General features: G+C 39.4%; 1 protein-coding gene across 6 annotated transcripts in view; it reads right to left on the reverse strand.

The window, feature by feature from the left end:
- Window positions 1-16,265, reverse strand: part of MCCC2 (methylcrotonyl-CoA carboxylase subunit 2) — an 84,981-nt gene that overhangs the window by 54,241 nt on the left and 14,475 nt on the right. For all 6 annotated transcript variants that reach the window (XR_007773341.1, XR_007773339.1, XM_050945268.1 and 3 more), the window contains 3 exons: window positions 13,860-13,961; window positions 3,448-3,575; window positions 451-563 (listed from right to left, as the gene is read on the reverse strand). Coding sequence is in view for 4 of the 6 variants with exons in the window: in XM_050945268.1 (XP_050801225.1) it covers window positions 451-563; window positions 3,448-3,575; window positions 13,860-13,961 (343 nt within the window). In the remaining 2 variants the exon portion in view is untranslated. The remainder of the gene's footprint in view (window positions 1-450; window positions 564-3,447; window positions 3,576-13,859; window positions 13,962-16,265) is intronic.

The raw sequence follows: 16,265 nt of genomic DNA on the forward strand, positions 1-16,265 counted from the left end.
TTCTGTTAACAGCAGTACAAAAATTATATATATATATATAATATTAAATATATATATACACACACACACATATACCCACACCCCTACCCCACTTAGCTAAATATGCATCACCATCATGCATAGGGGTCCTCATCTCTCAAGCAATGATTCAAAGCAATCAATTGTTGCAAATAATATCCTAAAGCGACAATTTCTCTTTTTCTCCCACTCCAGGAGCAGCTAAGTCATATCACTAACCTTGAGGCTGAGAAGAAAGACAGCCTATTTGTAAATCATAATACCATTCTGTGAACAGTAATGGTGTTTACAATGCCTCCAAATCCCCACACTAAGCATCAGGTCAGCAAAACTTTAAGCTGCCAAAAACCTGAGGTGCTGGATGAGCCGTAAACCCAGACAGAAGAAGCAGGCGTGCAGAGCAGATAGCAATTTTTGCTTTAAAAAAGTTACCTGTGGAATTCTTTGTGAGGACATGAGTGCTTGATTATAAAAAATGCGACCAAAGTGATCTCGATCTGGAAATACTTCTGCTTGGCGGGGTAAGTTTGCTCCTCCTGAGTCAACTAAGTCAAGTGGAATGAAAAATAGATTTACATACAATTTATCTCTGTACAATTTTAAACAGAGATATTATTTCATATTATTTAAAAATTACTTGAAATGTCACCTGTTTGTAAAAATTTATACTCAACATACTAATCATGAAAAACAGGCCAGGCTTCCACTTGCTAAAGGAAAATTGATGACCACAAATGAGAAGCTGTTATGCATACCAAACATTTTTAGGTAAACTAATGGTAGCTGCATTTAAGGATGTAATTACATTTGGCTTTACAAAACTTTTAAAACTCATCTGACAAACACCTGTTTGTTTTAAAAGACACTCCCTAATAGGCCTTAAAACTGGAAATTAAAAATTAACTTTTCTGTGTTCCAGGATAAACTTACTTCCTTCCTAAATATATACAATCTAGTATCATTCACTGTAGCTGCAGAAATTAAAACTACAGTTAATTAAAACAATATATAAGGAAAGACAGTCTAAGGAAGGCACTGCTTAACCCCTCACTTCATGAGTGGTTGCAAGAGCCTAATGCTTTGTTTATAACTCAATAAATCACAGAAGAGCATACCTTTGATTTCAAAGAATAGGATCACACAGAATTGCTCACTGGCAACCCATTCGTTCTCATAGTAAAAGTTCACAAGCCAAATACTGTTTATTAAAAATTTAAACTGAGTAATTTATATTAAAAATATACTACCTATACCACAGCAAGCACATTTAGCACACACATTTGCTTATTTAATAAAATAATGTCTAAGCATGCCAAAAATTAAAAAAATTATTTACTCAACCATTGACTTTTTTGACTGATTAGACAAACAGAGTAAAACGCACTGAGATGGAATATACTAAAAGAAAAATGTCAAATTGTAAAAAGGTATTAACAGAAACTATAGATGAAGTTTGAGTTTTTATTTTTTTTTAGATGGGAGTATTTCAAAAAATGTAAATAACTTTCTAAGAGAACCTTTCAACAGAAATAATAAAACAACAAAATGACTTCAGTTCCTGTCTTTTACATATTACTTGAATTACTGTTGATGTGTGCACACAACTTTTCCCCACTGGCCTATTTTGTTTTGTTCTATTATACAGGTAGTAAAATGAAAGAACCCATTCCTCTGGGTCTTTAGTTCACTTTACTACCTTTATAAAAGGAACCAACAGATAAGCGCATCATCAAAAAGCACTGTATGTGTGAACGTGTCTGAAATCCAAAACACTTGATAGGTCAAATATGGGGGTATATCAGTCTTAGAAATCTAGGACTGCAAGGAACCTCAATAGGTCATCTAGTCCAGTCCTCTGCACTGAGGCAGGTCTAAGTATTATCTAGACCATCCCTGACAGCTGTTCATCTAACTTGCTCTTAAAAACCTCCAATCACAGAGATTCCACAACATTGCTAGGTAATTTGTTCCCTACAGTTAGAAGTTTTCCCTAATGTCTAACCTAAAACTCCCTTGCAGAAAAATTCAAGCCCATTACTTCTTGTCCTGCCCTCAGTGATTAAGGAGAACAATTTATCAACCTCCTCTTTATAACAACCTTTTATGTACTTGAGGACTTAGCATGTAATATCCCCCGTCTTCTCTTCATCGGTGTGCTAAATGTGCATGCTAAATGTGTTTGCTGTGAGGCAGTATATCTTTAATATAAATTCTTCAACACTGAAATACTCCCATCTAAAAGATTATATAAGTCCACTTGTTTCAGTCTTTCCTCATAGGTCATGTTTTCTAGACCTTTAATCATTTTTGTTCCTCTCCTCTCTTTTCCAATTTGTCCACATCTTTCCTAAAGTGTGGTGCCCAGAACTAGACACAATACTCCAACTGAAGCCTCATTAGAGCTGAGTAGAGTGAAAGAATTATTTTTCATGGCTTGCTTACAACACTTCTGCTAAAACAGTAAAACCTCAGAATTATAAACACCATAGTTACAAACTGACCAGTCAACCACACACCTCATTTGGAACTGGAAGTACACAATCAGGCAGCAGCAGGGACCAAAAAAAAAAAAAAGGAAATACAGTACAGTACTATGTTAAACTACTAAAAAAATTAAGGGAAAGCAGCATATTTCTTCTGCACAGTAATGTTTCAAAGCTGTATTAAGTCAATGTCCAGTTGTAAACTTTTGAAATAACAAAGAAAGAATGAAGTTCTCTTCAGAGTTATGAACATTTCAGAGTTATGAACAACCTCCATTCCTGAGGTGTTCCTAACTCTGAGGTTCTACTGTACATCCCAGAATGATGTTCACTTTTTTTGCAATGGTATTATATTGTTGATTCATAGTTAGTTTAATATCCACTGTAAACCCCAGATCCTTTTCTGGAGCACTCTCATTTTGTATTTGTGCAACCAATCGTTCCTTCCCAAGTGTAGTATTTTGTATTTCTCCTTACTGAATTTCATTCTATTTATTTCAGTCCATTTCTCCAGTTTGTCCAGATCATTTGAATTCTAATCCTGTCATCCAAAAGGCTTGCAACCCCTCCCAATCTGGTACTATCCACATTTATAAATGTACTCTCTCTGCCATTATTCAAATAATTTATAAAGATAATGAACAGAACTGGATTCAGGACAAATCCCTGCAGTACTCCACTTAATATACCATTTCAGCTTGATTGTGAACCATTGATAACTACTCTCTGAATACAGTTTTCTAACTAATTGTGCACTCACCTTATAGTAGGTTCATCTAGGCTATATGTCTCTAATTTGTTTATGAGAATTTGTTTGTTTGAGACATCAAAAGCCTTATTAAAGTCAAGACAGAACGTTGATGGCGTCCAATTAAAAATGTAGTCTTCTAGCTAGAATCCCTGACCTTTAACAATAGCCATTTACTATTTATGTAATGGGACTTACCTAAATATAGACAAGGGAGATGATTTTGCATTGCAATTTCTTGAGCACGTAAATGTTTCTTCACCGTGACTGGATAGTAAGTACCACCTTTGACAGTTGCATCATTAGCAACAATCAAGCACTCCACTCTGAAAAGTAGAAACTTTATGAGAACCAAACATATTTCCCAACTGATCTACTTTACCACTATAACCATGATATTTGCAACAATTTCCATCAGCATTAAATGTTTATCGTTTTAAAACTGTTCCACTGTTAGATACCTCTCTTCAAGGCTGCATGTGATTTCATGTCACATTTGCTTCAAGTTCTTAGAAAAAACAATATTAATGAAGCAGCATCTGAAATCTCTAGTTTTAAAGAAAGCTGCACCCATTTTACTCAGCATAGCTGCACAGAACTGTAATAGAAAAGGAAACAATTTGTTGTTTAACGCTTTCTTACTCTCTCAAAAACTGCTGCAATGTGCATGTCCCTCTCGAAAAATCCCTACTTCTGTGTTCTATATAAGCAACATTCGTATTCTGCGAAGGTGACCAGTGTCAAAATATAAAGCAGTCCCACAAGCTTCTCTACAGTTGCATCAACTAAAGGAACAACTTTATAGCTTCATTGTTGTTCATGTGGCAAAGCAATTGTTCTGTTCATTAGCAGTATGTAAGGTGACAAAAAAAAGTTTACAATGCAGGGCTCCCAAACTGTCAACAGTGAAGTTACTTTTCAGCATAAGGTCACCCACAAGAAGTTAACAAAAAGAGAGAGTGTTTATTTTAACATAACACACATGCTGGATTTAAAACCAACTGTAGCTAAACACACTTTGAAAATTCTCAGTCTAAAACACTTTTGGAAGAAAAAAATACTTGGTTTTCTTAACTGTACTTAGGCACCTGGTTGAAAATGAAATACTTCCTGTCATCATTCCTGATGAAAATATATCTCTACCTCAATATAACGCTGTCCTTGGGGGCCAAAAAATCTTACTGCGTTATAGGTGAAACCGCGTTATATCGAACTTGCTTTGATCCATCGGAGTGCGCAGCCCCGCTGTCCCGGAGCGCTGCTGTACCGCGTTATATCTGAATTTGTGTTATAAAGTGTCACATTATATCGGAGTAGAGGTGTAGTAATCAACAGTCATAACTAGAAAGATATACCTGTATTATCTTTGATGGCTGAAATGAAACTCTCAGTGTGTTAGCATCAACATGGAAGCTTAGAACCAAGGAACTATGAATTTGTAATGTATTTTGTTAACTATTTCTTTTCTGTTCCAGATACTTGGGTTATTGAGAGAACAAGAGACAGGTTCGCGGCTCAGAGCAGCTGAGGAAAGCTAGTAGTAGCGGAGTGGAAAAGGTGTTTCTAAGATACACTTCAACCACCTAGTTCTGGGCTGTTCAAAGATGCTCTAAACTACGCTAGCTGCAGTCATCCCATAGGGACCACTGCACTAGTCTAGATCAGTGGAGAACCATGTGATCTGCCTTTCCCCTCAGGACCTTAGCTGAGGCTGAGAATCACTAAGACTCTTAAAGATATTTCAGCTGATTTTTTAAAATGTTGTTATTGACTTAACTCTGAGTCATTCTGTCCTTGCAGCACCATACCTTCATGCTAGAAGAGCCTGTGAGTGGCTCTACCTAGAGCAGGGGTTCTCAGACTTTTCGGTTGGAGACCCCTTTCACATAGCAAGTCTCTGAGTGCGACCCCCCTTATTCATTAAAAACACTTTTTTATATATTTAACACCATTATAAATGCTGGAGGCAAAGCAGGGTTTGGGCTGGAGGCGGACAGCTCATGACCCCCATGTAAGAACCTCGCAACCCCCTGAGGGGTCCCAACCCCCAGTTTGAGAATCCCTGACCTAGAGTGAGTCCATGAATTACCCAGACAGACTGCGAAAGCAAAGCAGCAACAGTTAGTTACTCACTGATCAGCCAACTTATGTTAGAACAGAGTAGGTGAAATCCAAAAACACCAGAAATCTCCCAGAATGACCCAGATTCTTAAAACTAAAAAAAACCACTCATTATTAGAAACAAACTCAAAGAACAGTTCCGCCTCAGTGGCATCCCCTTAAAGCCACAAGCCATTTGAATATCCTTACTAAAAGAGATTTTATTTTGAAGAAAGGTAAATGGTTGTTTAGACTTTTTTTTTAAGAAAGAAATATGAGATGAGCTTGGCCATTAAGCCATACATTGTAGGTGGCACAAGAAGGCACTAGATAAAATCATTACCCTTCTGGGGTTCCTTCAGCTTCCTGGCTCATCGTCTCTAAACTAATATCCCATCACACTAGTTTTAACAAGTGCATCAATCTTCCTTAGAGAGACTTTCTTAATCCAGGACATCTTTCCACATATATGTGGAAGTAGGGAAAGAATTGACAAGGATTTGTAGGGGATCTTAATGCATGTCAGTCTGTTAGCAAGAGTTAGGCCAGCTGTAACCCTAATGACGTGAGATTTGGAGAAGCCAGGTTAGTGTGAGGCGAGTAGGAAAGAACTGTGTGAGAAGTTATTACGACCTTGCACTGATAATTAAATACGTAGACTGGCGCCCAACGTGAGGAAAATAAGATAGCAGGATAGCCTATGTATAAACAAAATGCAGCTCTTGCTCATTATTGTCTGTATTATTGCTTGTTATTGTCTGTAACAAAGGTATAAATGCTTGCTGTAATTGTTTACCTGTTGAGAGACCTGTTCGGGACTGGGGCGACCCAGTGTCCTAGGGCACTCCCTCCCTCTATTGCAATTGCTGGAGTTAGAATAAAGTATTTGATTTTGCTGCACCCAAACAAAAAGCGAGAACTGAGTTTTTCTCCGACAATTTCGGGGCTCGTCCGGGATGGCAACGCCTACTGAGATACAGGCAGATGCTACGGATCATTCCCCTTCGAACCCCATGGCGCCACAAGAGAGGTATGAGACCTTTTGAAATCTCTATTGGGGTGTCGTCGGAGGACTGTCCGTGTGGCCTTCTGTCTCTGTTGGGCTCACGTCATCTGAACTTATTGACTGTGCAGCAAGATCAGATACAAAGTGGTATTGGGGAAAGGCCCCAATAAGGTTAGTTTATAGCAGTACTGGGAAACTGCTGGGTTGGCCAACAAGGTAATGCATAGTGAAATGCATTAGGTATGCACCGGTGCTGAGGGGTTTTTTACCGCCTCAAGAGGGGTTGTTATACCGCCTCATGGTATTGAGTCCAGACATAAGGTACAGATGCATCGTGGTATTTGGAAATAAGGCCTTGGTGTGTGTGTATGTGTGTATACACTAGTGTGAGTGACTGTTACCGGAAGACGCCCAGAGTACCCTGTGAAGCGAAAACTCGTGACCAGGACTACTTTAATGCAAGCCCGGTAACTAGTGGATCTTTAGACGATCCGACCCACGGTGGGCTGACTCGGCCTGGCATCGTCCGGCGAGGAAGCTACCTGGGTCTAGGAGCGTGTGAACCCATCTTCCCTCCCTCCCCCTTTCCTTTCCGTGTGGGCTACTGACAGTCTGATCATTTCACTGGATGCAATCAGAGTAAGCGGCGCCGTCTCCCTGAGACTAGCCAACGCTCTTTGCTGAAGGGAGATGTAGGAGGGTCGTGGCCATCCTCGTTAGCCTCTCCTGTGTGAGTACCCTGTAGGGAGAGATTGTTAGTTTATGTGCCGCTAGTGCGGACAGGGCATCCCCTCTGTGTGTGTGTGATTGGAAAATGGGTAGGGGACAATTTAAGCATTCCAGCTCACCCCCTAAGGGTACCCCATCTTATTTCATGTACGTACATTATGGTCCAACAACCTGCAGATATTTAGAGTATTGGAATCTTTACACGCGTGAAAATCCATCTAAACAATGCCCACTAGAAGGTACCTTCAATCTAAATAAGATCATACATCTAAGAGGAGCTTTTAGTCACCAAAAAGCCTCTGACAGTGTGAGCAATTTGTCTATTGAGGAAAGGAACGGGTTAATTTGAACTTCAGCTTGGCCCAGAGATAAAGAGAAAGTTGTTCTGCGTTCAAGGTCAAGAATCAACGCAGATTATGCTAAGTACAAAGAAAAACTGCTTTCGGCCCCAGCTGGCTGTGAAAAAATATAGACAGAGGCAAACCAAAGGCAATACAAGTTACAGAACTGAGATTACATTTGCAAAACTTAACAGTCCAGTGAGATCCAACAGAGTGCCTTTGTGACCCCGGAGCCGGTGTGGCTTGGTGACACCGAAGAAGCCACAGGCAGTAGACCTGGACTGGAATCTCTGAAAGAGACGCCGCAAGAGATTCCAGGGTGTAAAAGAACAGCCCTCCCAAGAGCGAAAGCATGTTGGAAATTCTGGACAAGCTGTATACAGGATAATCTCCCGTCCATCTCTCTCCATTCTCTGAACGTTATACACAGACGTGGCCAGTCTGGACATGTGTGAGTATGAAAATGGCATAGGGCTTGGGGCATTAATGTTTTCCTGAGTGATGTGGGAGCGTTCCCAACACTCTCCATTGTTGTTTTATTATTTTATTAATGAAGCTTTAAAATTCAGTTATATGGTGTGTTTTCTTTATCTTCCCCCAACGTCCTGCAGTGTCAGCCTGATCACCTGACACAAGGGATAGATTGGTAACAGAAATCTGTCACAGTTTGGTGAGCAATTGAGAAGGGGGGAGCCCTGCAGAATTTACACCATCTATTTGTTTTACCCTTGTTATTTTTATGTTTGCTTTGCTTGGTATTGTTGATGTTATATGTTAAGGATTGAATGATTAAAGGAGTGCTCACTCTCAGCCGCAGTAAGTCTGAGAACTGGAGAGGGGTTTGGCATTCCTCTCTCCACCCTGGTTGACCGGGAAGGGTGGCAGGTGGATCTACCCCAATTGTAGCAGGACTGGGCAATAGAGAAGTTGGAGAAAAGGGAAGAGATGTGTACTTGATAACTAGAATTGAGCAATTAAGAGCATAGATCATGAACCAGGCAGCAATTCAAACCTACGCCCAGGGCAAGTTGCAGGCCTTGAGATAGGACTTCCAGGTAGAAAAGGAAGCCCTGGCTAAGCAAGTACCGGTCCTTCAGGGACTTGTCAAAATGTAACCATTTGTGCTCAGCATACTCCATAACAGCAGTGTGTTTGCTACAAGAGAAAATTGAATAGTTAAACGCCAATTGGCCATGCGTTTCTGCCCAGGCGGCAAGCCTCACGAGGGAGGACTCGGGTAGTCTTATGAGTAAGAATGTTTAAGGGAAGAGACCAGGAAGGGTGAGGGCCACTTGAGAAGTCCACCCTCCTAGCTAAACTGGTAGTGGAACAAGTTGGTGCCCATGGAAGGGACGGTTCAGCAAGGAAAGCAGGATCGGGCCCAAGTGGGCAGGCAACAGACAGAAAGATTGCAAAACAGGTTGGAGAATTTTGAGGGTGTAGTGGAAGGAAGGAGTCAGTAAGTTTAAGCATGGGGATTTCAAATATGCAGGACTTACTTGGAATGGTGAGTTAAATTGACTCAATTTAAAAAAGTGGCTGTTGGGAGACAAGCAAGTGATTTAAGGGAGAGTGACAAGTTAACTCTGTAGTTGCTGGAGGGAACAGCAGTTGAACTTTGTAAAATGCTAAAGAAGAAAGTTCTTGGTGTCTGTGAAATGTTTGTAAATAAATTCAGGCAAAGGAATTATTAGATTGCAATCATTTAATTTGATTATGAACAATTTAGTTAAATTAGCTAAAGAATGTATACAGTGCTATGTAATTGAAATCCTATTAGGCTCTAAGGGGCACTATAAGAAGTGCTTTTCTTTCAGTGTTTGAAAGCAGGAGTTAGTAGTAAAAAGCCATCAAAATTCTGGTAAAGTTAATTATGTCCCTTTTAAGGTAAGAATCTTTAAGCTGTGAAGAGCTTTGGATCCAGAAGCAAGACAGAAAGCATCTGTATTAATGCAAATTATCTAACTGATAAGGTAGAAGCCACTGAAACCTGGGCTGCCTATGAAACAAATACAAGGAAATATGGGGTAATTCCTCTGTTTTGCCTGAAATCAACAAGAGTATTTGTATATTTTAAGTGATGATTGACTGCCCAGAAGGGGTAGATCTCTGTTTTTTTTGTCTTTCAGATAATCAGAGAAAACTGATGCCAACTGAACAGCATTCAACGTATCATGCATTTACTGGCACAACAGGAATTATGTTTTGTGTTCTATGTCCTGTCTTGTGGTGTTTGTTTCATGGCCAAAATTGTTGCGTTTAATATTTTCATAGGATAGTCTAGTTAAAATCAAATAGAAGGGTTAAATGCAGATACTTGTTTTATTCAATTTTGGAACACAAGGTGTTTGGATAAAGCAGGAGAATGTGATATACTAAAGTCTAATACATTTGCTTAAATAAGAAAAAGAAGCTTCTTTGGCCAAATTGTTAATTAAAAAAATTGTTGTTAACATTTGCCTACAAACAGTCTTTGGAAGCAAGGACATGAAAAGTTAACCCACTCCCCATATTGTACATGGGATCTTTCTGGCTACCTCAGATTTCTAGCCAGAGGGCTGGGGTGGGTGGGAAGCTATTGGACTAGAGGTTGTATTGAGTGAACTCCTCAAAGTGGGTGTGCTTGTCCTGGCTTGTTGCTCCAAAGCTCTGTATAAAGTTATTTTAGTGGAAGGGTATATGTGGCATATGTTGAATATTAAGACTAATGTACTGTATAACGGTAATGTTTAAGTGTTCATGGTTGGGAAAAAGGTGTATGAGTGAAGAGTAGAAGTTTCCTTTGTAGGTTAAAAGAAGCCAAGAAGGGGAGAAGGAAAAAGAGCAGAATGAGTTAACTGGGAAAAAATAGCTAGTATGCTCAAGCTAAACATAAGACACCGACTCCATTCAAGGACCCTGCTCACAGCTACGACTTAGCTGACAACCAAGAAAAGGGAGGGGCTTGAATGTGCCCAAGCAGCTGTGAGATCTGCAAAACACTGCCAGGCACTAATGAAATATGTTAGGTTTCTTTTCTCACAGGTAAAGAAGCACTACTCAAAGACCCTAGCAGCCCTGCCACTCGCTGGAACCAGGAAACTGGATTATGTAAAGGTCCACCAACGAAAGACTGCTTTGGCTCCATACTGAAAAGAACCTTAAGTCCTGCTGACTACCAACACCGCTGTGAAGTGCCAAAAACTGACTGCCTGGACCCATGATTCTCACTGCAAAAAGAATTCTCCTACTGATGATTAGCCATTTCTCTTTCTAGCTCCTTCTGGACAGTAGGTAAAAAGTACATGGTGAAGTGCTAGTAACCTCTCCCTTGTCCACTGACAGATCTACTGTGCCTTTGAATTTTTCTAGAAGAATCAAAACCATTACAGGGTGATGTGCTGATAAACCCTCCCCTGTAGGATGCTGAATCACGACTGTTTCGGGAAAGAAGAAGGAACACTCATTCCACTGAAATTGCCGAAGTCCAGGAATTCCTGACTAGAAAGGACATTAAGAACTGATCCTGGTGAAGAAACAAAGAATTATACACTGGCAGGAAGAAATTTGTGGGACCCTGCTTGGGAATGTGGTATTGATTGGATTTTGGGGTTTATTCTACAGGCTGTGCCCTGTGTTTTGGATAAATACTTCAGCATGTATTGCTCTCTCTAATTGGATTTTTAAATGACAAGTACCAAAGGCACTTTGTTGTCACTGCCTCTGCCACCTCCTCCATTACACTATTACCTCTGTAATACATCCAAATACAGACAATGCCATACATTTGTACTGTGTTACATGAAAGAAGCCCTTATTGTTATTTGGTTACCCAATTAGTAAAAAATCCAATGAATACCCAAAGAGTTTGTTCTGCCACTGGAAATTTTACTTATATTGAAACCATTCCAGTGACGAATAATGTAACCTGTACCTTATTGCAATACACCCCCTCCTATGCTATTAATGTCAATGCCTCTTGAAAGTACCTGAGATTAGTTAAAGGTATATAACCAACAGATGTGATATAGTACTACACCGAAGAGATATGTATTAGGATATCAATGGACTGTGATTAATACAACACTAGGGGCTGCCATTAGATTAGCACAACAGAGGGCCTGGGTTATTTCCTCTGGAAGAAGAGGGACTTGACCGGATCCCTGTGGGATGGGGCCAATAGCGCAGCAGCCATTTGGAATATTTTTAAAAGCCAAAAACATGATGAGAAATCAGGCCAACTAGAAAAGGCCACTAGCCTTATTTCTGGAGCTCAGCTAACCCAAGTACAAGCTAGAGTTGGTGAGTTACATGTTATTTCCACCCTTAGTTCTATGACCCAGAAGTTACTAACGGAGATGGTATTGAATATCACTGAGGCTCGGAAGGCATTGCAGTGAGATCTAGCATGTTCGGAAATACAGGATTTCCTGAATGACCAGCTGATGGCCATTCGGAGTGATCTTGAGCACCAGACTTGGCCCACTGCCCTTACAGACACATCAGGAGTACCATCTGATCTGTGGTCATGGAGACATATCTGGACACTTTCTGAGTGGAAGTGTGGACATTCACAGTGCTCCTTCCAAGCATTTGGACCGGATGGGGAGGTGTGGGCTCCCACATACCAAATCCTGACGGGTCCATGGGAAGGATGCATATGGGACTGGATTATTCACCGAAACACCTGGGAAATTAGACCACCTGGTATACCTAACTGATTTATAGTCAGCACCTCTAAAATAACACCTGATATTTTGTATAGGAATAGGGAGTCAATGGACATTTGGCTGTTAGAACCCCTGCAGCTTCAGTGTATCCATAAACTGAAGCCAAGGGAAGTTGTCACTGTTTATGATAACGTTTGCTGGGAGGGTAGAGGACAAGGAACTATCCTGACAAGACAATTACTTTTCAAGCTAATGATAGCTGTATGTATGTTAAAACCACCACATTGCAAGATATACATTTTAATCTCATCACCACTGCAGACAATCATATTATTTATTGGCCTGCAGATAGAATTTTGCAAGTAGCCCTTAGTTTAATTGGAACAGCTTAGTACCTGATCGATTTCAAAATTTGCTTTCATTGTTATCAGATGTTCAAAGAATCTCTGAATTGCAAGGGCAAATTCACATGCTTCAGAATATATATCAAGCTGAAAATAATGCCTTTCATACAGCTTATAGAGTGTCTACTTTGTGTACTAAGTATGATATATTATGCTTTGTAACCAAAACTGTACAACAACCTCATCATATTATTGCTATGGGGATATTATTGCTTGCATTGTTGTTAGTTTAAAATTATGCAATTGCTGTTGTAAAAGACATAATAATAGTAATATCTTTCATGACCATGCTAATTATGTATTGTCATTACATCCAGTGAAAATCCCTAAGGTTGAAACATCTGATGTAGAATCAGAAATCCATGGCTTAATGCAAATAGAGTTTTGAAAATATCTGTTGTACTAGAAGTACAAAAGGGGGCAGTGTGGAAGTAGGGAAAGAATTGACAAGGATTTGTAGGGGATCTTAATGCATGTCAGTCTGTTAGCAAGAGTTAGGCCAGATGTAACCCTAATGACGTGAGATTTGGAGAAGCCAGGTTAGTGTGAGGCGAGTAGGAAAGAACTGTGTGAGAAGTTATCACGACTTTGCACTGATAATTAAATACGTAGACTGGCGCCCAACGTGAGGAAAATAAGATAGCAGGATAGCCTATGTATAAACAAAATGCAGCTCTTGCTCATTATTGTCTGTATTATTGCTTGTTATTGTCTGTAACAAAGGTATAAATGCTTGCTGTAATTGTTTACCTGTTGAGAGACCTGTCCGGGACTGGGGCGACCCAGTGTCCTAGGGCACTCCCTCCCTGTATTGCAATTGCTGGAGTTAGAATAAAGTATTTGATTTTGCTGTACCCAAACAGAAAGCGAGAACTGAGTTTTTCTCCGACATATATAAAATTGCCTTTCTACCTCACCTATGTCCTTGCACAATTAACCACTTATTTCTCATCAGAAAGATATCAATGCAGCCTCCGAATGAGTTAATAGGGATGTTGATACATGTGTTGTCTAAGTCTGAGCTACGCTAGAAAATTAGATCAGTTTAATGACATCAGTCAGGGGTGTGAAAAATCCACAACCAACCTAAATCCACAACCTCCCTACCCCCATGTAGACAGCACAGCTATGCCACTGCAGAATTGTAAGTGTAAACAAGCCCTAAGAATAAGGATAATAGTCACCCAGCTGAGTTCCTTCCCTGAAGTCAAAACTAAATAGGCAGAATAGCCATTTTAGTAATCTTCTGGGTCATAGGAGTCAAAAACCAGAAAGCCTTCAACTTAATATTGGAAACAGAGAGCTGGAACTAGGAACCACACAAAAACATCCTCTCACTCACATAATAGACATAATATGTAGATCACTGGCAATTTCTTACCCTGACACCCTTCCAATGCCTGTGATAATGCCTCCTGCCGGTACCTCTTCATTACCATACAACTCGTAACCCGCAAACTGGGAGAACTCCAAAAATGGAGACCTAAAAAAATGACAAATATTTTGATAGGATTATTAACCGGAAGCAGCCTGACAAACCTTACTTTCTTTTATAAAGTTCATGGTTTTAAAATGTGTTCTTCCAATACATCTTCAAAACAATAGATATGTCAAGATTTAAAACCAACACTACTTGCCAGCAGGGTGGATAAAAATCAATGATTTTTTTTAAATTAAAAAAAAACAATTTTTTTTATTTAAATCAGATTTTTTTGAGGAAAAAACCTATCTAAGGGTAGTTTTAATTAAGATACATTATAGCTCAAAGATATCTCATCATGGAGTAGAGAATATAAATTCTAATTCTATAGTAGGAGACAATATATTCGTGTAATGTTTAAGAAAAGTTTTGTAAATGAGTTCCAATAGTTCATGGATTAGGGACTCAATCTTCTGGGGTTACCGGGGCTTCTATATAGATTATTTATGCTAATCTTTCTATCTACCCAATGGGACTCAGTGCTCAGTCTAAAAGATACCATTAGAGATGCTTAATTTTGCAGTTCTCAAACTGTGGATCTGTGTCTCTGAAGATAATCTGCAAGTTAACAGCAAAAATGTTTTTAAATAAATAAATCATATATAAAGGTAAAAAATTACAGACCTCATCCCTATTGTCTCTCTGCAAATTTGTGTACACAGTGTCAATCCCTTACCTCTCTCTAGAAGTGCAAAATTTCAAAAAGTGCAATGAATAGAAGACTATTGGGGGCAGAACAGATCTGGACAAGGAGAAGAAGTCTGGAGATGAATGTGAAAAGGGAGGTACAGGCAGTAGAAACAAAAGTGAAACTGTTTTGAGCAGCATATTCCAGAAGTCTTGAGGTCTTTCTGAGTATAGCCTTCATTGATTTGAGATCTACCATACCATTCTCTCACTAGAAGGGAAAACCTACAATGGCAGCAGCCCGTAAAAGAGACCCAGTTTGGGAATATTTTAATGAAGTTCCTCTACCTGTGGGTAAGCCAGGAATGCATGGAAAATGCAAACAGTGCAACAAAGAAATGCAAGGCCCGGTTGCCCAAATGAAACATCATCACGAGAAGTGTTACTTCTCAAGAGGAAGCTGAGTTGAAGATGATGAAAGGAACATGTCTGAACATGCAGGATCTTCAGGTTGATGATAATTTTTATTTCATACTTCTTTCCCAAGAACTTCCTTCTGGACTATTCTTGAATTCTCACGTTTGAGCAAAAAATATAGTTGTTACTCTATGGTACTATCATTTTAGATGCAGTTGTGATAAAAAATAAATAGCTGAAATAGGCAGATCTTCCTTTTACAATTTCACCTTTAAAGTAGTACTGAGTGTCAGTGAATGCAATGAGTGATACTAAATGAGCGACAAGGTAATAATACTTAAATAACTGCACTGACTTATTTTGTTTAGGAGAATCCGTTCTCAACATACAGGATTCTGAAGACTATCCACTTTCAAGATCACCATCATTTTCTATAGTTTCAGAGTAATCTGTCAATGATAGTGTTTCAGTCACATTACGTATGTCACATAGCCACAGTATATCACCTGTAGCAAAAAAACAAAACAAAACATCATCCAGAAACAATCATAGATAAGTTTGTGATAAGAACCAGCAGATTACAAAATGAGGTAATTGATGAAAAAATTGCCCAGTTTGTTTATGCAACAAACTTTCCTTTCCATATGATTGAGAACCCACACTTCATTGACATGGTTCAGTCTTTAAGACCAGGATACAGTTCATCCAACTGAGCAGATGTCGCAGGCAAATTGCTGTATAAAGTGTATGAAAGAGAAACTGAGCAGTGTGCAAAAGGTCTAGAGGGTGAAATTGTTAACCTGAGTCTTGATGGCTGGAGCAATGTCCACAATGATCCTGTTGCATGTGCTTGTGTGACAACAGAAGAAGGGAATGTCTTCCGTACAGAAACAACTGATACATCAGGAAATGCTCACACAGCAGAATACTTACAAGTAGCAGCAGTAAAAGCTATAACAAACTGTGAAAAAAAATTTCAAATGTCTATTATGCAGCTTGGTCACAGACAATGCTGCAAATGTATCCAAGATGGGAAGAAATTTAGAAGAGAGTGAAGAGTCCCAAGCTAATAACATACCGTTGCAGTGCTCATTTGATGCACCTCCTAGCCAGAGACTTCAGTGTTCCAGAAATAAAGGTTAATTAGTTGAAATTGCAAAATACTTCCATAACAACCACTTTGCAGCAGCTGCTCTGAAAAAAGTGGGAGGAACCAAGCTAACTCTCCCACAAAACGTGCAATGAACTCACTAGTGGACTGTT

The sequence above is a fragment of the Gopherus flavomarginatus genome, chromosome 3 (genome assembly GCF_025201925.1).
Source record: "Gopherus flavomarginatus isolate rGopFla2 chromosome 3, rGopFla2.mat.asm, whole genome shotgun sequence".
NCBI classification, from domain to species: domain Eukaryota; kingdom Metazoa; phylum Chordata; order Testudines; family Testudinidae; genus Gopherus; species Gopherus flavomarginatus.